The 26,250-nt window shown below is 41.2% G+C and overlaps 1 protein-coding gene across 1 annotated transcript in view; it reads right to left on the reverse strand.

The window, feature by feature from the left end:
* The window catches only part of THSD7B (thrombospondin type 1 domain containing 7B), a 466,316-nt gene that overhangs the window by 54,574 nt on the left and 385,492 nt on the right, over positions 1 to 26,250 (reverse strand). The window contains 2 exon segments of the mRNA XM_032209475.1: positions 20,654 to 20,807; positions 21,608 to 21,741. Coding sequence (XP_032065366.1) covers positions 20,654 to 20,807; positions 21,608 to 21,741 — 288 coding nt within the window.

The following is a 26,250-nucleotide window of genomic DNA, read 5'->3' on the forward strand; positions in this document are numbered from 1 at the left end:
CAGGCCATTCAAGGCTTTATCACTATCCATATATCTTTGCAGACATCATCTTCATAGGAACTTCCCCTTCTCTTGCAAGGGAAGAAGACACAGCTGTACTATTTTGGAGGCAAACAAAATCATGCCATATTGCAAGATGAGATTTTTTTCCCCAGGCACAGCAAGAAGACACCTTTGCTGGTTAAGGAAGATTCAGCTTGCTGGTTGATTGTTTCTCTTTTTCTTCTTAATGAGGCATTTAATATGTCTCTCTCTGCCCCAGGGCACAGTTAAATGGGTACTTTTGGGTAGCAGCAGCAAAGTGAATAGGCGGTAAGCGCAGTAATTTATTAGCTTTAGATGTTCCTAAAGGGCAATTAGCTTGGCATACAAATGTCCTAACCTGCTACCCTTTATCATGATGCTGGGGGTAATGGAGTTGCTTAAGTGATTGAGAATGGCAGAGCTACAACACAAACGAGTGGCAAATCCTAAGCCATTCCATGTCGGTGGTAACCCTCTTATTGATTCCAAATGAAGCAAACTGTGTCAGGATGTAAAGAAGAGCAGAAAAACAACCCCCTCTTCTAAATACAGAAATCAAATCCACATTTCAAAGCACAATTGCATTTTCCCGAAGGCATTTAATTAATAGAAATGAGTTTGGAGGAATCGAGCGATGAAAGCCCATGCCATGAACTGGATGAGATTATAACCCAGCCACAACAAACCCACAACCCTCCCACCCCTTGTGTTATCCTGATAAATATTAGGGATATTTTTTAAAGCATCCTTCCATAAATCACTCCAAGGGCATTACTTTTCTCCCCGTTTAAATGCTCATTAACTAGAGACAGCAGTTCAAAAACACAAGCTTCTCTTGTCTCGCACCTGTCACCAAAGACAGAACTCAAGAGCAAGAGACTGGCAGAACCAAGAAAGAGAGACAATGCCCCACCCTCCTGAATATGCAAAAGAAGACTCCAACAATTTGGCTGGCAGGCACAATACTACGGGGGACCTAGCCCGAAACAGCTGTGGCAGGAACCCAGCTGACAGCAGTCCAGCAAATGACTTGTACGATGCCTCTTGTAACAGCGGAAGACAGACACTGGTGTGTGTGACCTCGGTGTCTTTCTTCTGAGCATCTGCCAAGGGAGACTAGACTGTTTGCTCCTTCAGTAAATCTGAATTAAGCAAATGCAAGTGCGCCGTAGCCGTTCTCTGTAACCTTGCGGCGTGATTTCATACACACGCTGCTTTTCCTGGAAGCTCAGCTGTTTGCTGGAGAATGATCACCCAGACATTTAACATAAGCCATTTTTCTTAATTACGTGAAAACGAATCCTTGTTTCCAACTGTTTACAAATGGTTTATTATCTTTCCCACAATTAATTTGATTGTTTGTCCTTGCAGGCAAGAATAATAGTATGAATGATTTGCCAATAATAATCAATGAGAAGTATCTTGATAGAAGTTCCCAATTACTGCTCTACTGAATTCATTTTGCTGTGTTAAAATCAATCACTGAAAATCGATGAAGAGAGGAGCTGGTTTTATAAATGATCACCTTTTCAGCATGAAAACGAGCATCTCAAACAGCTTGGACATGACTGTCATCTTTTAATTGACTGTATCTGGGATGTGTTTTATAACAACTTATTATGGAGGCCTATTTAAAATCCAATCCAAACATGGCTTGTGTAAGGATTAGGGAAGGGAAAGCAAAATTTCTTCTTGCGATCAGCAAATACTGAAAGATTATTTGCTAGTGCTGGACAGGCTAATTTTCCTACTCCTTCCACCAGTTCTTATTATTCAATTTGATTTCACAGATTTAAGAGAAATTGCTTTCAAAAATTATATCAAAGGAAAAAAAAATATCTCCTGGATGGAATGCTGCACTCATCACTGTATAAAGTCAAGGTTTGTCCATTAATATTTTAGGTTTCATGGTGAAATTGCCTTTCAAGAGATCCTCAACTGGATTTTTTCAGTAACGGTGCTTCTACTAAGGAAAACTCTCCTCCTGGAAAAAATTGAAGAGGGTATTCATCTTATGTTTTCTGTCCACACACAGTTGTAATAATCTCCATTTACTATTTTAATTTGGGATGCATCTCTATCCAAACATAATAAAAGATCTATTTTCCCCCACAACAACCACCTTAACAGAATAACAGAGTTAGAAGGGACATTGAAGATTTTCTAGCCCAACACCCTGCTCAAGCAAGAAACACTCTACCATTTCGGACAAATGTTTGATATCTTCTTAAAAACCTCCAGTGTTGGAGCACCCACAACTTCTGGAGGCAAGTCATTCCACTGATGCTAATAAAATTCTTGGTTGTATAAACAGAGGTACAGAATCAAATCACTTGAAGTATTAGTACCGCTTTAGAAATCCTTAGTAAGACAACACCTGGAATACTGCATCCCGTTTTGGCACCACATTAAAAAAAAGAAATTGAGACTTTGAGAAAAGTGCAAAGAGTAACTAAGACAATTAAAGGCCTGGAGACAAAAACATATCAAGAACGGTTGCAGGAATTGAGTTTGGCTAGAGAAAAGAAGGGTTAGAGGTGACATGACAGCAGTATTCCAGTACTGAAGGGCTGCCACAAAGAAGAGGAGGTCAACTTATTTTCCAAAGCATCAGAAGGCAAGGCAAGAAACAATGGATGGAAACTAATCAAGGAGAGAAGCAACCTGGAATTAAGGAGAAACTTCCTAACAGTAAGGGCAATTAACCAGTGGGATAGCTTGCATTCAGAAGTTGTAGGTTCTCCATCATTGGAAAAGACTTGGTAGCCATCTGTCTGGAATGGTACAGGGTCTCTTGCTTGAGCTGCAGGTTGGACTAGAAGACCTCCAAGGTCCCTTCCAGCTCTATTCTGATTGAATTTGTTCTAACTGTCATGAAATCTCTTCCAAGTCCTAGGTTGGATCTCTCCTTGATTAGTTTCCACCCATTGCTTCTTGTCCTGCCTTTAGGTGCTTTGGAGAATAGGTTGTCCTTCTCTTCTTTGTGGCAGCCACTCAAATATTGAAACACTGTTATCATGTCACCCCTAGTCCTTCTTTTCATTAAACTAGACATATCTAATTCCTGCAATTGTTCTTCACATGTTTTAGCCTCCAGTCCCCTAATCATCTTTGTTGATCCTCTCTGCACTCTTTCTAGAGTCTAAACATCTTTTTTATATCATGGTAACTAAAACTGGGTGCAATATTCCAAGTGTGGAATATTATGCTTACCAAATGCATGCAACAACCAGTTGGCCAGCACGCATCTGCGTGCCAAAACCCGGAAGACCAACGGGTGATAGCTGGCATGCCCAGAGATATGGTTCTGCGTGCTACTTCTGCCACACATGCCACTGGTTTGCCATCACGGCTATAGGGTCTGCTGCTTAAGTAGGGAGTTGGACTAGAAGACTTCCAAGGTCCCTTCCAACTCTGTTATTCTGTTCCTCCTAATGTGGGAAGAAGGGATTTTCCGACCAACCTAGTATATGTCTATAAACAGATTTTTAGTATGCTCAAACAACAGACATAACAACCAAAGTGCAAGAAAACTTTCTAAAGAAAAAAGTGTCAAATTATCAAATGGCGCAACATTAAGATTAAATGATCAGCAGCAGCAATTTTTTTATCCACCACACAGAAAATATTTTGTTATCTGTACCTTTCTAATACCTTTATCTGGGTTTATATGACATGTAGGAATTACGGGTGGAAGAAGCATAAAAAGATTAACTGGACAGATTGCTCCTATAACTAACTCTCCCTGAAATGTTTGCAGGGAACAGAGCAGATATGAGTAGAATTTGTCCCTAAAGAGCACTCACTCGGAACTTGTAAAAGGACTTCTAGACCTAACTCCATAAAACTATGTGATTTGATAAATAATCACAAATGGCAAATTGCTTCTGATCGCTTCCTACTATGACCTGATACCACTGAAATGCACAGGTGTAATAAAAAGCACAAAGGAGAACTTTAATCTAGGAAAGAGGTGATATTTTTTCTATTATTCTCCAGTTCTATAGATCCATAGAAAATAATGGTGTATGTGTTTTGAAATGTGTCTATTAGGCTAGAAAATGTCAAAAGTGAACTGGGATTATAAAATCCTGAAGAGAGAGGGTTGGGGGTAGAAAGGGCTTCTTCATCATTATTTATGAAACTGGATTTCTTAACAGCTGGTCTACATTTTAAGCATTTTAAGAATTACACTAATCTCCTTAGACAAACTTTGGGCAAGAATGCTCATGACATGGCTCCAAAAGAAAACATGACAGCTAATCCAAAAACGTTATCTATTGCTGCAAATATTCTTCTTCGGTAAATTAAATAAAGATAACACTTGCAATCCTAAGAAGAATACATTCTTAACCATATTTACAATATCCTTGGTTGGTTCTTTTTTAACACTCCTTCTACATTGATTTATAATAGTACTGGGATGAAATCAAGAAAAGGGAAGCCTGCCCATGCTTTATGCTTTCATGGTTTCAGGGAGGTAGAAAAGCTTGCTTGTGCAAAATTCCCAAGGATATTATGTGTATTCAGCCAAACACGGAATGCTTCCCATCTCATAAAACTTTATTTAGTGCATGAAGGCCAAGGGATGCGTTCACTATTTCTATGTTTTATTCTTGGAATCTATACTGAACTAAGTATAGATTTAAATTTATGAACTAAGTTGCTGTACATACTGATAACACTGAATCCCAGAATACCTGAGTAAAAATGGTCCAAATTCTGATTCCAAAAGAATCTTTAAGGTATCGAGCTAACTCACATCTGTTCTCTTTCCCAAACTTATTGTCTGAGGATAATTAGAGAATGGCAACATTCCTGGCAGCAAAACGTCTCAAGTTTTAAAACTTATTAGCCAACCTATGCTTTATTTCCTTACCTAAACAGAGAAAGCAGAATGACCAAAAAAACAGTGGGAGCAGGAATAACTTCTTGCTGGCTTTCCTACTGAGTTTCTTTGTGGGAATCTGACAAGGAGCATAAAAAATCTCCCCTCCCTTTCCCTTCCCTTAGGTAGTTAAGTGCTTGCGGCTGGGTAGGGGAGTGAGTGAGGGATTGAGCGATTGTCTGGGAAACTGTCACAGAAGAATGAAAATGAAGATCATGTGAACGTATCAACAGCATAGACAGTAGCACTGAAATAGTCAAAACTTTCCCAATTTTCATTCCCTTGGGAGTCATGGGTCCCAAGTTTTGCCACATTCCGTAAGTTAGCCCTTTTGGAATATCTTGTTTCAAAAATTGTTGCCCTATGACGCACTGTTTTGCCCAGTTAAAGATCATGACAATGTGAGTTTTAGTACTAGATAGATACACACCACTAAATTAAATTTAGAACAAATTCATTACTTTTGCAATAAGCCAGAGGAAATGGGATTTCCAACACTTCTTGGCTCAAAACACTGAAGATTCCTTAATAGTATTTCTTGGTGTGAATACATATTCTTGAGAATGATGAGATTTCTAGCTTTTAATGTGGAAAACATATTTATGGGTAAGATAAAAGGAAGCAAGTGAACTGGTGAGATCTACATTAGTTGGGTCTGGCTCTGTTAATTTTGACTTATCTAAAATGACCTGCACTACCACATTGTAATAGGGTTCTGAACTGAGCTTGCTCATCACTTAATTATAACTCTGATCTCTGTTGTAAGTTGCAATTGCAGATACACGGAAAATGCAAAGGCCTAGCTAAATGTGACGATGAAATTTATGACTGATTTTGTTAATTTCCCCAAAGATACTGAATAGAAACTCTTATGGGAAGTATTTTAATTAAGAAACATAGCAGTGGAAAATGGCATTGATCCAATCTGAAGTATTCTCCTCCTCCTCTTTGCTAATATTTAAGAATTTGGACATTTGAGCTGGAGACTCCAGGGTGTCATCTAATTAGATCCCAGTAGACAGCTTTCATGTTTTTCAACTGTGCTTTTGGGGAGGGGAAGGAGAGAATCATTGCATTATTTTCACTGAAAAGGAATCTTAGAAATGTGTGCAACTTCTACATTTATCAATGACTTTGGCAACAGGTTTAGCAAACAGAACTCAAAATGAATTGCTCATTATGAACATTTATTAACAACTGAAATACTGAAATAAGGTAGGGAATCCCCACTAAACATGACTTCTGGAATTCTTGCTAATACCTTTGACTAGCAGTAGCCATGTGTTTTCATTCGTGGAATGAAATATCATGGAATGTTTCCATTTTCTCTCTCTCTGCTCTCTCTGTCTCTCTCCCTCCCTCCCTTTTCCTCTTCCATTGAACAGGGCAAAAATATGTTCTATCTCATTCATTTGTGGAATGTAGTATCATGGAATGTTTCCATTCATCCCCCCCCCCAACCCACTGTCTCTCTTTCCCTCTTCCTCTCCTTCTCCTTTTCCCTCTGATCAGGGAAAAATATGTGCTATCTCTGCTTTTGTATGTGTGTTTTTCTTCTCTCCCTTAGTTTTGTGGCTGGTTGAATGTTTTTGTGTACAGTAAGTGTGCATTGGGGAGCCCAGAGCAGGATGCCTATGCTCCAGTTTGGGTCCTGTGACTACAACAGGGAGGGATGGAGAGGCTTTAGAGTGGAATAGTCAACAACATTCCTGCCCAGAGGCCTCTCACAGAGGACTGCATTTGGGAGTAACATTTTAGCCCTCAAAACAGGTCCAGATCATTTTAGAATTTAATGTTTCTTTCAGCAACTTTTCCCTCGCAATTAATTTATCCTGCTGATGGACAGACAGCAGAATCCCAAGCGCTTTGCGTAGTTTCTTTTCAATATTACTCTAAATTAGAAATAATAAATGGCAACAGTTTAGTTGATTCTCTTCCCCCAGAAATGATAATCCCATGTTCTCCATGTGAGATTATTTTCGTGATGTGAAATTTACTGGCTGACGGTTTGAGTTTCACCTACCCTACGTGGAATTTGATACAACTTAGATAGTAATCCTTGATGAGTTCCAAAAAATAATAATACAGAAAGTGTATGTGTGTATGTGTGTGTATTTGTGCGTAAGAGATTACCTGGTTAGAAAGCCACCAAATGATTAAAACAGCTTGTTCAACTGTTTGGTATCCATTGTATAAAAAAAAAACTATAATGAATTGGATGCACTTTAATAGATACACTAATGCTTCAATAATGTGTTAAAAATTTCTAAACAGGAGAAATGAAGAGTAAGACTGTACTTGCTGTGTTGTGAGCAAGCAGCGCTGTTTCAGACTATTTTTTAAGATGCTGACATGTTCAGCAATGTTTAAATATCTGCTTGCTGATGTTAGTATGATTTCTACAACTAATTCTTCATATGACCTTTATAACTCACGATTACACAGGGTGGGACATGCTTGTTGAGCTTGTAATTTATTGAAATACTTGCATGTGGCAGCAGGAAGATGAGGTTTAATAAGCTATTCAAAATGAAATGTGTAAGTGGAATCCATCAATGCAGAAAACACTGCATCAGGGAAGGAATTAGACTGGCTTTACTGTAAGAGCATAACCAACCATTGATAGCAAGCTGTATACAGGTGTAAATGCTCTGTAGTCAATTTAATAAGCTCCTTATAACATGAACTCCATTAAAAATTTAATAATGGCAATAATTTCTGGAACCCCCTTTCCTTCCACTGGACTTTTAATCATTGAAGAAGAATCTAGTTTACTTAAAAATAAGACAATTTGAGAAAGTTTGCAGGTAGTCCTTGACTTATGACCTTAACTGGGACTGGAAATCTTGGTCATATATTGTTATAATTGTAAATTGAGGCACCCGTGTGACTGGAAGTAATTTTCTGGGCTTTTTCACAGCGGTTGTTAAGAAAACATGATGGTCATTAAACAAACACCACAGTTGTTAAGTGAATGCATTCATCTGAATGGGAGTTTTTTTGTCTAGAAACTGGCAAAACATTCTGGAAACTACCAAAAACATAGTGATTCACAGTCATGTGACCATAGGACACCTCAACCAATTGTAAAATTGTTCTGCTTGACATGACCATAGTAGAATGTAGAGTAACCATTTACATGACCAGGGTGCTTTTTAAAAAAGCACTCATTCTGGGGCCATTGTAGCTTTGAACATCTGTAAAACAACTGGTTGTAAGTTGAGAACTACTATACTTGTACGAAGCTCTCAACATAAACATAAAAATGTAACAACACATAAATGGATGTAAGAGCTGCAGTGGCCCAGTGGTTAGGGTGCAGTACAGCAGGCTACTTCTGCTGACTGCCGACTGCATGCAATTTGGCAGTTCAAATCTCACCAGGCTCCAGGTTATCTCAGCCTTCCATCCTTTCGAGGTCGGTGAAATGAAGACCCAGATTGTTGGGGGCAATATGCTGACTCGCTTAGAGAGGGCTGTAAAGCACTGTGAAGCGGTATATAACTCTAAGTGCTATTGCTATTGCTATCTCAGGGACACAGCATTCTAATGCTTTGTCAATCATAACAAAACATGTATTTGTCAAGTACTATAGCATTAACCAAATGCTTTGTCGGTCGTAATAAACAATTCATTACAAGTCAGTCCTCCAATGGAATGAATGGGATTGTTCTTTGAGTGGCTCCTGTTTATTTCAGTAAAACTGAATGGAAACTCACACAGAAATATGTTTTACTGAAATAAACAAGAGCTGCTTTTATTTCATTATTCCAATCTTATACATTTGTATAATAGTATCCCACATTAATTTGCTTCGTTATTGCACCATACACTCTTTTTTTTCCCTACCTAGAGGCACTCCAGTTAAAAATGAAAATTGAAATCATGATTAATCCAACTCAAAAGAGTGGGATAAAGAAGAAAACACTGACTTGTTTTTAAAAGTGGAGTGTTGGGAAGGGTAGGGTAAGGACAGCTCTTAAAGAGAGAGAGAAAGCAGCCCTGTGCATGGACTGGAAATTGTGGGAGTTAAGAAAATAACCACTTTATTTTATTTACATGTATTAAATTATATTGTATTTTATCCTATAACTATTGTATTTTACCTTACTCTTATTTTGAATTGTCTGTATAAGATTTTATTGGCAATATGTGTTTGAACCTTGTACTTTGATATGGCCTATAGGCTAATCAATAAAGCTAACAAATCATACTAACCATTAAACAGTCAAACATTTGGAATCCACTTATCTATTGACATATAAAGCTTTTTTTATGGGTTGGAAAAGGGCCTCCATGGCTTGTAAAACCCCTTTTGCTTCTGTGATTTTGAAATGGGTAGTTAATTGTGTGCTAATTGCCTGATGCTGTAAAGGTTTTCTCACAGGCAAGTATCTTCAAAGAACTGGTGGACGGATCTTGGCAATACATTTAAACAACTTCAATTTTAATAAAATACTTGAGTCCTTACATTTAAACGATCAGTGGTCTCAACCCTGAATCCTGCAATGGTTAGGCTACTTTCCCTCCTGATCAAGGAAAGAGGAAAAAGTCAAAATAACAACGTTTTTTGTCCTCTTGGGGGCCACTGTGACAATGAACTACAGTTAAGGGAAGGAGAAGAAATGTTTTCTGATGAAATCTGCCTGCCTCTCGAAGTGCTATTATTCAGTTTTGATGCTTCTGTTACAGGTAGCCCTCGACCTACAATTCGTTTAGTGACCATTTGAAGTTACAAAGGCACTGAAAAAAGCGACTTAGGACTCTTTTTCACACTGATGACCATTGCAGGATCCCCGTGGTCATATGATCAACATTTGGATGCTTGGAAAACTGGCATGTATTTAGGACGGTTGCAGTGTCCTGGGGTCATATGATCATCTTTTGCAACCCTCTGACAAGCAAAGTCAATGGGGAAGCAAGATTCACTTAAGAAATGTGTTACTAACGTAATAGCCATGGTGATTCACCTAACAACTGCATCAAGAAAGGTCGTAAAATGTGGCAAAATTAACTTAACAGTTGTCTTGTTTAGCCACAGACATTTTGGGCTCAATTGTGGTGATAAGCCAAGGACTGCCAGTACTTAAAATTAGGGTATGTTTAGAACATTTGTGTCCAACTGATTAGTCAGTATTTGCTTTGACCTTTTTTTAAAAGATGGGGAGAGTAGATGATAGTGGGAGTTAAGAAAATAACCACTTAAGGGTCAGATAAGTGTAGAAAGTGTTGCTGATCCACAATAAGGAGCATTATTATTATTTTTCTTTCATCCCGTCTTGCCTTACACATTTACATAATTAAATGAATGGTTTTCAAATGCTCTTGAATTAGCTACTCTAAATCTTAACATTTGATGCAAACAAGGAGGTCACTCAGATGAAATATTGGGAGTTATCACTTCTTGTAAGCAAAAACAAAAACAAAAAACAACAAAACCCAAAGCCCTGATAGCAGATACAATAAATCTCAGATAATTATTTCTGGGAGTTGTGGCCCAACTTGCATATTAACTCAGTTTAAGAGTGCTTTGATAAATTCAAGTGAAGTCAATTAATTACATTTCCAAGTCAGATGAATAGAGAGTCAAGACATCACAGGTATTGCCACAGTTCTTCAACGCTGAATATTTAACAGGAGATGATATTTTCTCTGCTGTCTGTGCAGAAGGAGAAAAATCAAGTAATGATGTGTGAATCTACTATTGTAAGTGGAATTCATATGAAGTCTCTGAAGAGAAAAGTGCTTCAGTTTAATTTCCTCATGTTTATTGAAACAGGCAAGACATAGTCTTGATGCAAGAATTCCCAAAATGAACCTTAGGTAAGAAGAAATGGAATATATAACTGGTTTATAAATCATATAAATAACACTTTATGTTCTATAGTATTTGGGTAGTCCTTGAGTTAGTATTATAGATTGCCCATCACGGTTGTTTCTCGTGACAGTGTTTTGACCATTTTTTTCCCTGCAGAAGGTTGCTGAAAACCAGGAATAAATGCAGGTGTTTTATTTTGGCAAAACTGTTATGTGATTGTGGGATGCTGCAAACAACTGTAAATGTGGATTGGTTTCCAAGTGCCCAAAACGTCATCGTGTGATTATGGGGGAGCCTGGCTATTGGAACTTTGAATCTGCTAAGCGAGTAGCCTAGGACAAGGATTAATGTGCATGTGCGAAGAATCAGAATGGCGGCCAGGGCTCCTTCATCTTAGAACGATCTGACGAAAAAGCGCTGGGAGCCCTTGGAATCGGCTTTTTACCTCCCTTGCTGGGGTCCCCCGGGATGACGGAGATTCGGGGGACGTGTGCAGGCCAGAAATTGAGGGAGGCCGATGCCTTCCGTCGATCTGGGGCCTCGGATTCTCCGGCGTGGCTGGGCGTTCTCGGCGGCAGCTCCATGGTGGCGGCGGAAGCGGAGGCGACTGAGGGCGTTTTGCGGTGACTTCAGCAGCTGTGGGTTTTTTTAACCCTTTCCTTGCAATTGCTGAAGCTTGGTGAGCAGCTTGGTGAGCCTGGGGAGTTTACAGTGACTGTGTTAACTGGCTATTGCCATCTTTTGGATTCGGGAAATTCGAACGGGGGTTCTACTCGGACTAGGCGAATCGGGCAGCTGACTGTGTGTGCCGTGGCCGGAGCCTCTTCCGGATGCCCACCCCTCCATATCTAGCTCAGCTGCTTCAGCGATGCTACTGCCTCCAACAGCGCTGCTCCCTTCACCAACGCTGTCTCCTCTACCAACACTGCCTCTGGTATTATCATTGCTCTTCCCAGCAACATAGCCCCCTCCACCAGTACTGTTTCTTTCACCAACACTGCCTCCTTATCCAACGCTGCCTTTTCTACCAAAGCTGCCTTTTCTACCAACATTGGTTTCCTGCCACTCTGGACTTTGACTATCTGACTTCCCTCACCCATATATTTAGGGCCTGTGACCCTGTTTTTCTTAGCCCTGACTGTTACCATCATTATTATTTCCTACGGCCCGTGGACTGTCAATATTGCCATCGTCATTACTCTCCATTACACCCCTTGGACTGCTACCTATCCCTGGTATTTCAGGGACATCAGAGACATTATTCAATCTGTTCCCTACTTCTGCAACCGTCATCTATTTCACTGGATTGGACTTTTTTGTACATCTACTTTTTTTATACACCCGCCTACGAACTTCGCACAGTTGCGTAATTTTTAACTGGCATGGTGAGTGTATGGGACTGTATGTGATTGAGTGAATGATCCCACTTTTTTATTACCGATTACTGTTGTATTTTCTGTGTTTTAATTATTATGTGGGGACTGCCTGAGTGAACAAATGAGTGTGTTTGATTCGGAGGGCCTGTCGAGGAACGTGGGAGCCATAGGGGTGGTTGAGGGAACCATGGACACGGGAGTGGGCCGAAGCATTACGGTCGTAACAGGGAGGGGCAGATATGGCGGGGACTTTAGGGCTGGCCATTACCGGGGAAGGAGGGCTCGCTACGTCACAGAGATCCCTCCTTCCGGCCCTATGAGTCCCACTCCAAGGCCAGATGGCGCGAGTAATCAGGACCCTGGTCTCAGGCTGTTGTCGCTAAATGCCAGGTCTGTAGTTCACAAGGCTCCCCTTGTCCGGGGCTTAATTTTAGACGAGAGGGCAGACCTGGCATGTATCACTGAAACCTGGCTGGGCCCGGAGGGAGGAGTCCCCCTCGTAGAGATGTGCCCAGAAGGATTTCAGGTGCTCCATCAGCCGAGAGCCCAGGGAAGGGGTGGAGGTGTGGCTATTGTTATCCAAGAGTCTCTAGTACCTCGTAGGATCCCTGCTCTGGAGCTTGTCGGGTTTGAGTCCCTACTAGTGAAGTTGGACCTCAAGGGTCAAGTGGGTTTGCTGTTAACGTACCTGCCTCCCAACAGCATTGCAGCAGTCCTCCCCTCACTCCTCGAGTTGGTAGCCGAGCTGGCAATTGAGTTCCCCAGGCTTATGGTTCTGGGGGATTTCAATTTGCCTTCGCTCGGTGAACACTCTGATGGAGCGCAGGAGTTCATGGCTTCCATGACAGCCATGGGCTTGACCCAGGTAATTCGGGGCCCGACCCACTCAACGGGTCACACGCTCGACCTCGTATTTCTTTCGGAGCAGTGGACTTGTGATCTTGGTCTGAGGGGCAGTGAGATCATACCCCTGTCGTGGTCAGACCACTGCCTACTGAGGCTTGACTTTCGGAGACCAAACCTCCACTGTAGGGAGGAGGAACCGACCAGGTGGTTCCGCCCCAGGCAACTTATGGACCCCTTGAGGTTCCAGTCGGAGCTTGGGGTTATTCCTGATACTCTCGCCCACAGTCCGGTGGAGACTCTGGTTGCTGCCTGGAACTCGGCAGCGTCAGAGTCTCTTGACCGGATTGCGCCACTACGGCCGCTCCGAGGCAGTGGATCCAGGAGACCTCCTTGGTTCATCGAGGAACTCCGGGACAGAAAGCGCCGGAAGAGACGCCTAGAGCACCTATGGAGGTCCAACAAATCCGAATCGAGCCGAGCACTTCTAACATCGTGCATCAAGGAATACATCAGGGCAATTAGGACAGCAAAAAGAGCTTATATTGCCACCTTGATTGCCTCCGCTGAGTCGCGCCCAGCCGCCCTGTTTAGGATAACCCGTTCCCTCCTAAATAGGAAGGACACGGGGGATCCCCTGCAAGGTAGAGCTGAGGACTACGTCCAGTTTTTAGCGGACAAAGTTGCTCGGTTTCGGTCGGAGTTGGACTCCGATTTTGCAGATCCAGCCGAGGCACAAGGGGATAATCTGGTAGACCACCCCTGGGTTGAGTTTCAAGATGTTGCCCCTGGGGACGTGGACAAGGCCATGAGAGCTGTGAGTGCCTCCACATGTGTACTGGACCTGTGCCCCTCCTGGCTGGTTGCTAACAGCAGGGAGGTGACACAGGGCTGGATCCAGGCGGTTGTTACCGCCTCCCTTCGGGAGGGGGTCTTTCCCCCCGCACTTAAAAAGGCGGTGGTGAGACCTCTCCTGAAGAAACCATCCTTGGATCCAGCCGTTCTTAACAATTACCGTCCAGTCTCCAACCTCCCCTTTGTGGGGAAGGTTGTTGAGAAGGTGGTGGCCTTTCAGCTCCAGCGGTCCTTGGAGGAAGCTAGCTATCTCGACCCATTCCAGTCCGGCTTCAGGCCTGGCTACAGCACAGAAACCGCTTTGGTCGCATTGACCAATGACCTCTGGAGAGCCAGGGATGGAGGCTTTGCCTCCATCCTGGTTCTCCTTGACCTCTCAGCGGCTTTCGATACCATCGACCATGGTATCCTTCTGCGATGACTGCGGGAGGTGGGGGTGGGAGGCACTGTTTTGCAGTGGTTCTCCTCTTACCTCTCGGACAGGTCGCAGTCGGTGTTAGTTGGAGGGCAGAGATCGACCCCTAGGCCCCTAAGATATGGGGTGCCGCAGGGTTCGGTCCTGTCCCCCCTACTTTTTAACATCTACATGAAACCGCTGGGTGAGATCATTCGGTGGCACGGGATAAAATACCACCAGTATGCGGATGATACGCAGCTGTATCTGTCCGCCCCGTGCCAACTCAATGAAGCGGTGGACGTGATGAACCAGGGACTTGAAGCTGTTAGGGACTGGATGAGGGCTAACAAACTCGTGCTCAACCCAGATAAGACCGAGTGGCTGTTGTGTTTCCCTCCCACCAATTCGGCACGTATTCCACCTCTCAGGCTGGGGGGTCAAACACTATACCCCTCAGACAGGGTCTGCAACTTGGGAGTCCTCCTGGATCCACAGCTGACTTTCGAACATCATCTGTCAGCTGTGACCAGGGGGGCATTTGCCCAGGTTCGCCTGGTGCACCAGTTGCGCCCCTACCTGAACCGGGAGGCTCTCACAACAGTCACCCGGGCCCTTGTGACCTCTAGGCTGGAGTACTGCAATGTGCTCTACATGGGGCTGCCCTTGAAGAGTATTCGGCGACTTCAGCTAGTCCAGAATGCGGCTGCGTGAGCAATTGTGGGTGCACCCCGCTTCACCCACATAACACCTATCCTCCGCGAGCTGCACTGGCTACCTGTCGATCTCCGGGTGCGCTTCAAGGTGCTACTTGTCACCCATAAAGCCCTACATGGTAGTGGATCTGGGTACTTGAGAGACCGCCTACTGCCAATTACCTCCACGCAACCTATTAGATCTCATCGATTAGGCCTCCTCCGAGTTCTATCTGCCGGTCAATGCCGACTGGCAACTACGCGGAGGAGAGCCTTCTTGGTGGTAGCTCCGACCCTATGGAACGATCTCCCCATGGAGATTCGTACCCTCACCACCCTCCAGACCTTCCGCACAGCCCTCAGAATCTGGCTATCCCGTCAGGCCTGGGGCTAAGACTGTAACCCGCCCGAATGGTATGAATGTTGTGTTTTTTAATTATGTATTGTCTTATATGTTAAAAGTTTGTCTCCCCCCTCCCCTTTTGGTTGTGAGCCGCCCTGAGTCCCCCCAGGGAAAAGGGCAGCATACAAATAAACTTCAAATCAAATCAAATCAAATTACCTATATGTCTTCTGTTTATACAAGGTAAAGGTTTCTCTCACACACATGTGCTAGTCGTTCCCAGCTCTAGGGGGCAGTGCTATCTCCGTTTCAAAGCTGAAGAGCCAAAGCTGTCCGAAGACGTCTCTGTGGTCATGTGACTGGCATGACTAAATGCCAAAGGTGTATGGAACGCTATTACCTTCCCACCAAAGGTGGTTCCTATTTTTCTACTTGCATTTTTACATGCTTTTGAACTGCTAGGTTGGTAGAAGCTGGGAGTCACTCCATTATGCAGAGCTAGGGATTCAAACTTTTTGATCAATAAGCTCAGCGTCTTAGCCACATAGACATAAATACATAAATGTAGATAAAGTGAATGTCACAGAAAAAGGTATTTTTTTCCGTTCACATATGCAAATCAGATATAAGTCTCAACCGTTAAATAGAATTACCTTTCTTTTCTGTTTTAAACTTACTAAAGAAACTTCATGTTTCACATTATGGATAAAACAGTTTTAACTGGGTATTACAGTTCCAAAAATGGATTCCTAACAAATATTTGCTGGTTTCCTATTTCTAACAAGCCTTGGTAGAATCTCTAGTGCAACTTCACACCACTAGCAAGGCTGATAAAAACTAATTTTCACATCTGCAGATTCCCTAATACTTCATCCAGGCTGAAATCGAGAGAGGTATGGATTGAAGCCTTGCTATATTTGCTATAAATAAACTTTCTGAAAAAGTTTTTTTTTTTGAAATTTTGAAAGCTAGCAAACTGTTTAGTAAACTTTGTGTTAAACTAATAAAGATATTCTATCATATAGATTTTGTATTCTCAGATAAAAAGAATCCTATATAACTAAGAAAAAAATCATTTTCAAGAATGTGGCAAACAGGCCTATTGAAACAAATTCTCTTTCTCTTTTCTCTCTCTCTCTCTCTCTCACACACACACACACACAGACACAGACACACAGACACAAACACACACACACCCCTTATCCAGCTTAAATTTTTACACCGTCTACAGTTTACTATTGACTCCAATGATCATTGGCTAGTAAAATATAGCTCAACAAAATAGAAGAAAAGCAACACCATTAACTAAAAATGAGAATAAAATAAAAAATAGAATTGTTAAGGCACTAGAGAGAAAAGTAATTATGAACCTGTTAGTCTGGTGTAGTGGGATTGATTTGAATTGTACACATTTTTGCCTCTGGGGGGTCCTTGGTTCTCTCTGGGAATAGTTGTTTTCTTGCTGTTTTATTACCCAAAACTAGTTAGATTTCATGAGGAGCACTGATGATGTTACCTAATTTGGGTAATGAAACATCTGCAATGAAACAACCAAGCTCAGAGAACACCAAGGACCACTCATTTTAATCCTGAGCTATGAATATTCTCCTTTATTTTGCCTCTCGCCTTGGACCTCAGATACAAAGATTGTATGTTATTAATATCTTAGCCATGCACCAGCAGTGCATCTAGTTATTTGAAAAAAAATGTATATGGCCATCTGTATTACCTTAATCAACCCTAGACAGACAATAAACACACACATAATAAAAGTAAAAGGTACAGGGGATTCCCAAACCCAGTCACTGTATCTTGCTAGGATTAAGTTGCAGATAGTCCTCACTATCTATACCAGGGGTAAGTAAGCACTTGTTTAGTTTGGGGGTGAATATATACTAGTGATATTGAACCTCATGCTAGTGGGTGTTCCGACCTAGGCTTCCCCAAACCATGAAGCAGACTCTTTGTCCTGACAAAAAACCCCTTTTATTAAGTTACTGTGAATTACTCTCATTCATATACAGCAAACTCTTTCAAGGGGGAATTTACAGTCACAGACCTTATCTGTCTTGGACAGCTGCCAGGCCGATATCTTTAAAACTTGGCAGGGAGTCACGAACCAATTAAGCGAACTAATTGTCTCCTGCAAACTCTACTCCCCTTTCACTCCTCTTTTATTCCTATGGGAGGGGCCATTCACCATCCACCTGTGGCTTTACTCCTAAGTCAACCCTTGTTCCTTAGCTGTTCCCTTCATCTGGCAGCTTTGCGCATGGGCACACTGGGAACAGCCTCCAGCTGTTCGTTTGCCTCACTGATGTCTGACACTGAAGGCAGCCGATAACTGTCAGATGGCCAGGCCCCATCTCTGCCTCCAACACAGAGCCTCATCAGAACCCTCCCCAGACTCCAGGACTGGCCCATGTTCCTCCCCAACCTCCTCATTGTCCAAATCTGCTGCCAGCTCTGCTGGTCTCTGGCAGACTACAACAGCGGGTGACTTCATCCACCAGCTTCATCCAAATGTTAAATAGAAGAGGAGAGAGAGCCAAACCCTGATGCAGGGGTTGCCTAAGATAGATCTCTTCTCCCCTCCAACACCGATTGGAACTGGGCAAGGAGAAAGGAAGTGAACCACTGGAGAACCATGCTCCCAACTTTCAACCTTACCTGGGGACAGCATTCCTGCACTTATGTCCTACTGCACCATCCATCCTCTGACTTTCCTTCACTCACACTTTGCTGTACCATCTCCCAGTCTTTTTATGTCTTTGTTCTGCCACACCGTCCATTCCCTGGTCTTTCTGTACTCAGGCACCATCCATGCAACCTGTGTTCATGTGCTTGCACACAACTGCACTGGGCCTCCTAGGGCATCTCTCAGCCTCCCCTCTACATCTCCACAGTACCCCCCCCATGGGTACCCCTGCAATCCTTATTTGGGACTCCTGCCACTTCTTTAAAATCCCACCTATCTTGGGGTTACCATTGCCATTGCTAAGCAATGTGATCATATGACATTGTGCTTTATAATGTCATCGCTTAGTGATAGCAATTCTGGTAGTCTTGGTTACCATTGTAACTCAAGAATGATCTGTAGTAGGATGGTTTGAGTTTAGATTTAGTATGACAGCAATTAAACTAAGAATATCATTCTATAGTCTTATTGTTTTGCTTGTGAAAGAATATAACCGAATAATGGTAAAAAAGAATCCGTAGGACAGATATTTTTTAAAAGAACTAAGTGGATTGTTATGCTGATAGCAACCATACCATGAAAAATAATTTGCAGAATTTTGCATATGGCAGTGCATTTAAATATTTTTAGAAGCCAGGCTTATTGAATCTGTATTGGTTCACAGTCTTAGTATGAAAACAACATAGCTATTCAAAATGATTTGCTTATAATAATGTCAGTAGAATGATGGCAATATGACAATGACAGATAATAGCATCTATGAAGGACTGTTTCCTCGGGAAGATTCTTTTTCAAATATGAATGCAAACTCTTCACATTAAATCTTAAGATCAGGATCAATTATGAATTTCAGGAGGCATTAATAGGGTTCTATATTTGGCTGTCAATTGTTAGTAGCATGTATTGAGGATATTTTCATTTTACAGAGAGAAAATACATGGGCATTCATAATAAAGAAATCTCTTTACAATCTCATACATTGCTTGCATCTGGGAGTATCACACCTTGGGAACTACCAGGTGCATGACATGCCTCAAATGTTTTCATGCAATTGGGGTTTTGGACATGTTACAAGAAAAGGCATTTGGTTTAAACATTGCTGCCACTGAATCTTCAGAAAGGGCTTGGTTCTCAGCTTATTCATTTACTGCATATAGACACTGAGAATAGAAGATCACTATAGCAATCAAATAGGATGGGTGGAAATGTATATGGTCACCATCCCATCATGATGATTCTGGGCAGCTAACAACACTAGAAAAGCAACAGAAAAAACTCTACAATGCTATATATTAAATTGGTAGCCAAGATCAAATCAAAAACACCACAATGCTTTATATGAAATTGGTAGCCAGGATCAAACCACAAACTCTTTGCAACAGAGCTATCACAGTGATTCTGCCACATGTTCTGAACCCCATGCCCATAATACAACCACGTGTTTAGAGGGATGATGTCCCAAAGAGCAGGCACTATGACAGAAAAAGCTCACTTCCTGGCTCCTCTAGAATGGCATCGTTTAGAAGATAGGACCCATAGCATGCCTCTTCTGCTGGATCCGATGGGATGGATAGATACAACAGGGGAAAGATACTTCCTCAGGTAACCTGATTCCATTCCATGAAATGTTTTATAAATATAATTGAAACCACCTTGAACTGAACCTGGAAGCCTATTGGCAACTGATCCAGCTCATGAAGAAGACGCTTAACATGTGCTGAATGTGAAGCACTCATAATTACCTGCTCCCCTAATTTTAAGCTACTGTAATTAAATTGCTAGGAACAGCTGCAATACTCTAAAGCCACAGCTGGCCTAGAGGTGGAGCTCTTGCATCACAATCAGGAGATTGTGAGTTCGATCCTAGGTGAAGGCAGATGTAGGGTTTCCTGCTTGAGCAGGGGGTAGGACTAGATGACCTGCAAGATGCCTTCCAACTCTGTTAATCTGTTACTCTGCTCTTCAAGGGTAGACCCATATCAAGCAAATGGCAGTACTGGTACTATAAGTGATAATTTAAGAAATGCATATTTTTGTGTGTGTGTGTGTTCAAAAGTTTTATTTCTTTTAAAACAAACATTTCATCATTCCTCAATCAGTAAGACATTGAAGTACAATTTTTTGTATGTCAAAATAATTCTAGTTTACCATCAAATTCTTGTCTAGCCTAATGCATACCCCTCCCTCCCTCCACCCTCCACCCTCCTCCCCCCCCCCCGACTTCCCAGAACCCGTACACGGTATGGATTTTTAACAAACACAGTCTAAAATCTATTGAAAAAAAAGAAATAAAGAAATTAATGACATTCTACATTGACTTTAGCTTCTTCTTGCTGAACTAACTTTAAACAATTTAAATCATTTCTGATCTTAAGCATAGGCTAACTGGAATTTCTTGGTCCCGTATTTATTTTGTATATAGTCAATCCATTTTTTCCAGTCTCGTTTATATCTCTCATTTGAGTGATCTTTAATATATGCCGATATTTTAGCCATCTCGGCTAAGTTTGTAACTTTCATAAATGCATATTTATTGAAAAACAAAAGTCATACATTGCTTCACTAGAGAAAGAGCTTACTATCAATCCATTTAGCATATATTGGGTTCCAGAAAAAACATACATTTCTTAGTCCCTTCTTTTTATGGCATTATGGATCTAAGCATATCACGGGTAATGCTGTTAATATATAAAAATAGCAAGTATTTGAACTAAAATACCTCTGGGCATTGACTCCAGTGACTCCATTCAGATACCACACATTCATTAGGACAATAGAGGATACATTTCTGTTTTTCCAAAGGAACTTTGGACTGATTACAAAGCACAAGAGGTACAGGTTCACCATCTCCACCTTCAGTGGTGTTTATACATCTGTAGGATGATAAGAACATCATCTGCAAGGCATTCCACAATGAAAAACAAATAAATAATACAGTAAATAAGGTCAACCCTCCGAATCGAGCTCAACATCTGGTGAATTCTTAGACATGTCTTTGCAATTATCTAGACAGCAGAATAAAAATGGGTTTTCACTGGTTTCTTCTGGGACTCCCCCCACCCCATTTTGTGATCTTACCTCTGATAGGCTTTCAATTAAGGTTTTTTTTACTTTTCAGAAATATTTTATGTTTGTTATATATGTCACATATGATTATTCATTGCAGTGAATAACTAGTAATTATTTAATCAGTTGATTATATCTGAATATTTATGTCATGCTAGTGCTGCTGAGGAGAGCTGAAAGAATATGTAGAGATTGTGTAGAAATACTGCAATTAAGTAAAATGCTGTTCATGAAACCAAAGATATGATTACAGCCCATATGACAGAATTTTCATCCTAAAGATTAAGTTTATTTTCATGCAAATATGAAACATGAAACAGACTACTCTAGACACCTTTGCATTGTGATAAAATTAAGACAGTTTTATAAAGATGTTCCAAAGACAACTGTTATATTTTCTTAGCTTGCTTGTTTTTAAATTTATTTTGTGGTAATTTTTTATTGCTTTATTTTTTATTTTTTTAGATTTTTTTAATTGTTTTAGAATTTTAGAATTGTAAGCTGCCCAGAGTAATTTGGTTGAACTGGGCAGCTATAGAAATCAAATCAAATCAATCAGTCCATCAATCCATGAACCAATAGTCAACTGCTTTTATTTTCCACTTACCTGATTTGCCTCATTTGTATTCCTTCTCCACAGTGGAGGGAATTTTGTGCACTGCTGATTTCACATTGAGACCATGGCTCTACTCGCCAGGAATACTGATTGCACTCACTGTAACAGGGGACTGCCTCGTACACCTTCCACAAAAAACATACAAATGTATACATAATCAGTCACTTGAGTGAAAATTCTCCAGAGGAATATGTTAGCGGAACAACAATAGAAGAAGAATCTTCCCCCAGTTGCTGAGTAGTGTGCTAGATTTTATCCACTGTTCTAAGAAGAGTGTAATGTTTAAATTCATTGATTTCTTATAGACTTAAAAGGGAATGTGATAAACATTCAGCTTCTTAGAATAAAAATAACCATTTCCAACAGTCTAAAGAAGAATTTCATTACAATTTCATTTCCTCTGAAGATCTATGAGCTATTCCCTTTTACAATTACATAACATATTGTACCTTACAAAAAACTCGTTCATACCCACTGTCAAGAAAATAAAATCTTTTCCCTTTTTTGATTGTATCGCATATACAGTTAAAATTGCATTTTAGTATAAAAATGCAACTTTATTTTTTTAAAAAAATATTTGAATTCCACAAAACCATTTTATTTTATTATGATTTTTTTTAAAAAAATAGATCTCTAAAACAAACAATTGTGCTTCTCAGTCAAGCTCCACTTACAATGCATACAGTAGTTGCAAAAATAATTGGGCAGAAATACAAAGATCAGCACTGCATCAAACTGTTTAGGCAGAACATATTTAAAACAACATTCATCATTTCAAGGTCCCCTCCCTCCCTCCCTCCCTCCCTTTCTTCCCCAATGTGTGCATTGAGCTGAATGAATTTTAGACTGGCTTTAGACTGGCTCTTATGATGGTCTAAATTTATCTTATGAGAAATTTCTGTCATATTTGGGAAAGTCTGACAAATAGTCTGGCCATGCTATAGAACATTTGGGTAAAATGGGTGGGAAGATGGGACATAGGGTAAAGTTGATGGCATCTCTATACTTTGAAGATCTGGAAGCGCAGATGTGGCTAGGTCAATTTATAGGGGTGATGAATTTGCAATGTAGATTTTTGATAGGGTATAGCAAAAAGGATAGTATTAAGTACAGCAAAAGTTATCTGTCTGTCTGTCTGTCTGTCTGTCTGTCTGTCTGTCTGTCTGTCTGTCTGTCTATAAGCTAAATACCACTCATGCAGCATCACGAAATCTCCAGAACCGTAAAGCCTACAGATTTGAAATTTGGCACCTCTTAGCTTCTAGATGCTCACTAAGGAAGGCTTTTTTGAAATGACCATCAAATCATTAGTATTTCTTATTATTAACACACACTGATGCTAAGGAGTTAGACGTTCCACTCCCCCCCCCACCTGAAAAGAACTCTGTTCCAACTCCTACTTGGGTGTGGGCGTGACCAGCATGTGACTCATCTGGCCTGTGGGCTGGCAGTTTAGACATTCTACTGCCCCTCCCCACCTGAAAAATGCTCTGATCTATGGAGGTAGACTGAGAGAGAGAAGGTGATAAGATAGGAGAGGCATCTGTGATGTGAGCCTGAGGGAGAGAGGGGAAAGGAGAGGATCAATGGGGCCAACCTTAGGGAGAGAAGGAGGGTAGAAGAGGAGAGGCTTCTGTGGGTGAAGCCTGAGGGAGAGAAGGGGAGAGGAGAAGACGGTCATAACTACTCATTAATTTTCAAGCTGTAAGTATTGATTTATCAAGTCTGATCACATAGTTTTATAGCGGAGCACGGGTATCCAGCTTGTTCTAAGTCATAAGTGATTGTCAACCTCATGCCCATCTACTCTTCTAGAAAAAATAATAGCCTCTCCCTTGACGATAGGCACTGCATCACTCTGGCCTTTAGCTTCAAGTTACTGTTGATAAATGTCAGGTTTGTCTTCACCTTTTGCTTCTTGGATCAGTGAGCTGACCTGACTTGTAGAACTGAAACCTGGCTGGGCAAGAGGAGAACATTCCTTTATCCAAGATCTTCACAATTTCCACAACCATGATGCCAAGGGCAGAAACGTATGTGATAATGATCTTCCATGAAGAAGAAGATGATCTTGAATCCATGAATTTGACTATTTTCTTTTATGCACATATTGTCTTCGGGAAAGACACATAATCCTAATATTGATTTGACTATTTCTGCCTCTTATTTTGGGGGTCTGCTGAACCACTTTCAGAACGCATACATTTGCAAATTGATTTGGATGAAAGAATCTCTCCTACTAATTATAGCAAATTTGAATACTCATTATAGCAGTAAAAGCAGTATTTCAACAATAAATAAATTTCTTAAATGGGCTAATCCACCCATGCATCACAAGAATTCCTCTTACGTTTACTTCTATATTACTTATGCTCCTAGCTAACAAAATAAAGTGCCAGACGGATGCTTTACTATGCAAGCCTTTATATGTTTCCTGCTTGTCCTTTCTTATCATAATTTTGATGCCTGTTCCCTCTGGAAGAGACATTCCTGAGATATTAGGGTGGGAGGCATCAGTTGGATCTGAGTCAATTTGTCAGGGTTCCAACTAATGCCCTAATTAAATCATGAGCATCAAGCCAAGTTTCAAAAGAAATCCAGTTATTTATTAGGAGTGCCATGTTGGCACGGACCAAGTGAAGCCAACTCTGACTTCACTTAATTCGTGCCTTGTCCCTGTCCCTGTTTTCCCCTCCCCCTAAGGTGTGTCATCAGTCACATTCCCCAATGAAGCAATTTCACAGGTTGTAGAAATCACTCCCTCCAGCCACTGTGGATCTCCATGGAGATGGCCTTGATGTTTGCCAATTGGAATGTGCTTTGTTTTGTTTGAAGTGTGATTTCCTCACTGCAGCTGCAAGGCTTGATTCCCCATCCCCCTGCCTATGGCAATTCAAGAGCAGGTCAGGAATGCTTCGCAAGTTGACACAATTATTATCACAAAGACTCATATGTTAGGAACTGGATAGATGACCTGCAGGCTATCCTACAGATTGGCTAAGGATAACTTTTTCAAAATGGCTACTTACATTTTTCTCTCTAGGAATAAATGTGATGATAAGATTGCAGGACAAGGAGGAGTTTTTAATATGCTTCATCTGGGATTCAAAGACTGCTCATGGCCACAGGCAGAATGTCATGCCTGTTCTTGGACCAAGACAGTCTCTACTAAGCTAGTTGGTTTGTTCCAGTGCTCATGACTCCCATTAGACTGTGACATGTGATTTTCCTGGATTTTATTCTTAATCTTCTGGATGTACTGTGTTTTCCCGAAAATAAGACAGGGCCTTGTTTTCTTTTGACCCCCGAAATAAGCACTTGGCCTTATTTTCGGGAGCTCCTATTATATTTCAGGTGCAGGAGGCAGCAAGCATGGTCACCTCATGGCTGCTGCTGTGTTGCAATATTTTCGGGGAGGGCTTATTTTAGCGCATGCGCTCAAAAGCCCAATTGGGCTTATTATCTGGGGAGGTTTTATTTTCAGGGAAACAGGGTACATAGTTTTAACATTATTGTAAGGATAGTGGATCTGCTTACTCACATCATGATGATGATGATGATGATGATGATGATTATTATTATTATTATTATTATTTGTTCTGTGTGAAGGACATCTGCCTGCTTTGGAAATGGCCAGCTGTTTTTAAATCATAGTACAAATTTGTTGTTAGTCACATGATTTGATCGTGGTTCTCAATTTATACCCCATTTTTTAAAAAGCTCTCTTTTAGTTACTGGACATTTGTATCCATTTGTCATCCTATCATTACATGGACTTATGTGAACAGATGGAGAAAACTAATGCTACGCTCAAACATTGTTTGTTTGGCTAGGTAGTGAGTCTGACAGGAAGATCATGTGATGGGAGGTCTAACAGATACAGGGAACATGGAGATGGAAGCTTGTCCATCGTGGGAAGAAGTCAGACCATTAAAGAAAAGATTCCTTAGTTCAGACGAGGTGGGAAAGGTGAGAAGGAGATTTGAAGTAATCCCATCTTAATCACAAGAAGTGTAAATTGATCCCATTAATTGCTTTGGCAGGCTTTCAAGAGGTTGTTACTTTACCCTATTAGCAATAAATTGAATTCCAGAAATCCAAGTAGTTCTGTTTCCTGAGTTTGCCAGCCTTGAAAGAGTTGGCAGAAACCTCTTTTTTCCTGAGCCAATAACATAAATACTTGATTCTATTGCTCTTGGTCCCAATCACTTAAGGACACTAGTCATGTAAGTGTGTGTGTGTGTGTGTGTGTGTGTGCATCAAAGGCAGGGACAGGGCTTCAATTGTGCAATTTCAGCCACCATCCTGATGTTTTTGAGACCCTTTGCAGAGGTTTCTGGAAGCTCTACCTATCGAGGAGATAAAGAAAAACTGAGGCACTGTGTCACTCCTCCCCACTCTTGGTGACCTAGATGTCTTCTTTAGTTGGGGGTGAGTTGCTTGGATACATAGGCACATGGCTGGAGCTTTCTTGTGAGGTTTCTTATAGGAGCATGGCTGCAACACTACGTCTCTAGTGTCAGCTTGGATGGTGAACTGTTTTTCTAGATTTGGGTTAATGTCAGGGTTCCAAGTAACACCCCCAATGAAAGAAGACTCCGAGGCATGATGTTCCTCAAAGTTCCATTTTATTA

The sequence above is a fragment of the Thamnophis elegans genome, chromosome 1, assembly GCF_009769535.1.
Source record: "Thamnophis elegans isolate rThaEle1 chromosome 1, rThaEle1.pri, whole genome shotgun sequence".
Taxonomy (NCBI): domain Eukaryota; kingdom Metazoa; phylum Chordata; class Lepidosauria; order Squamata; family Colubridae; genus Thamnophis; species Thamnophis elegans.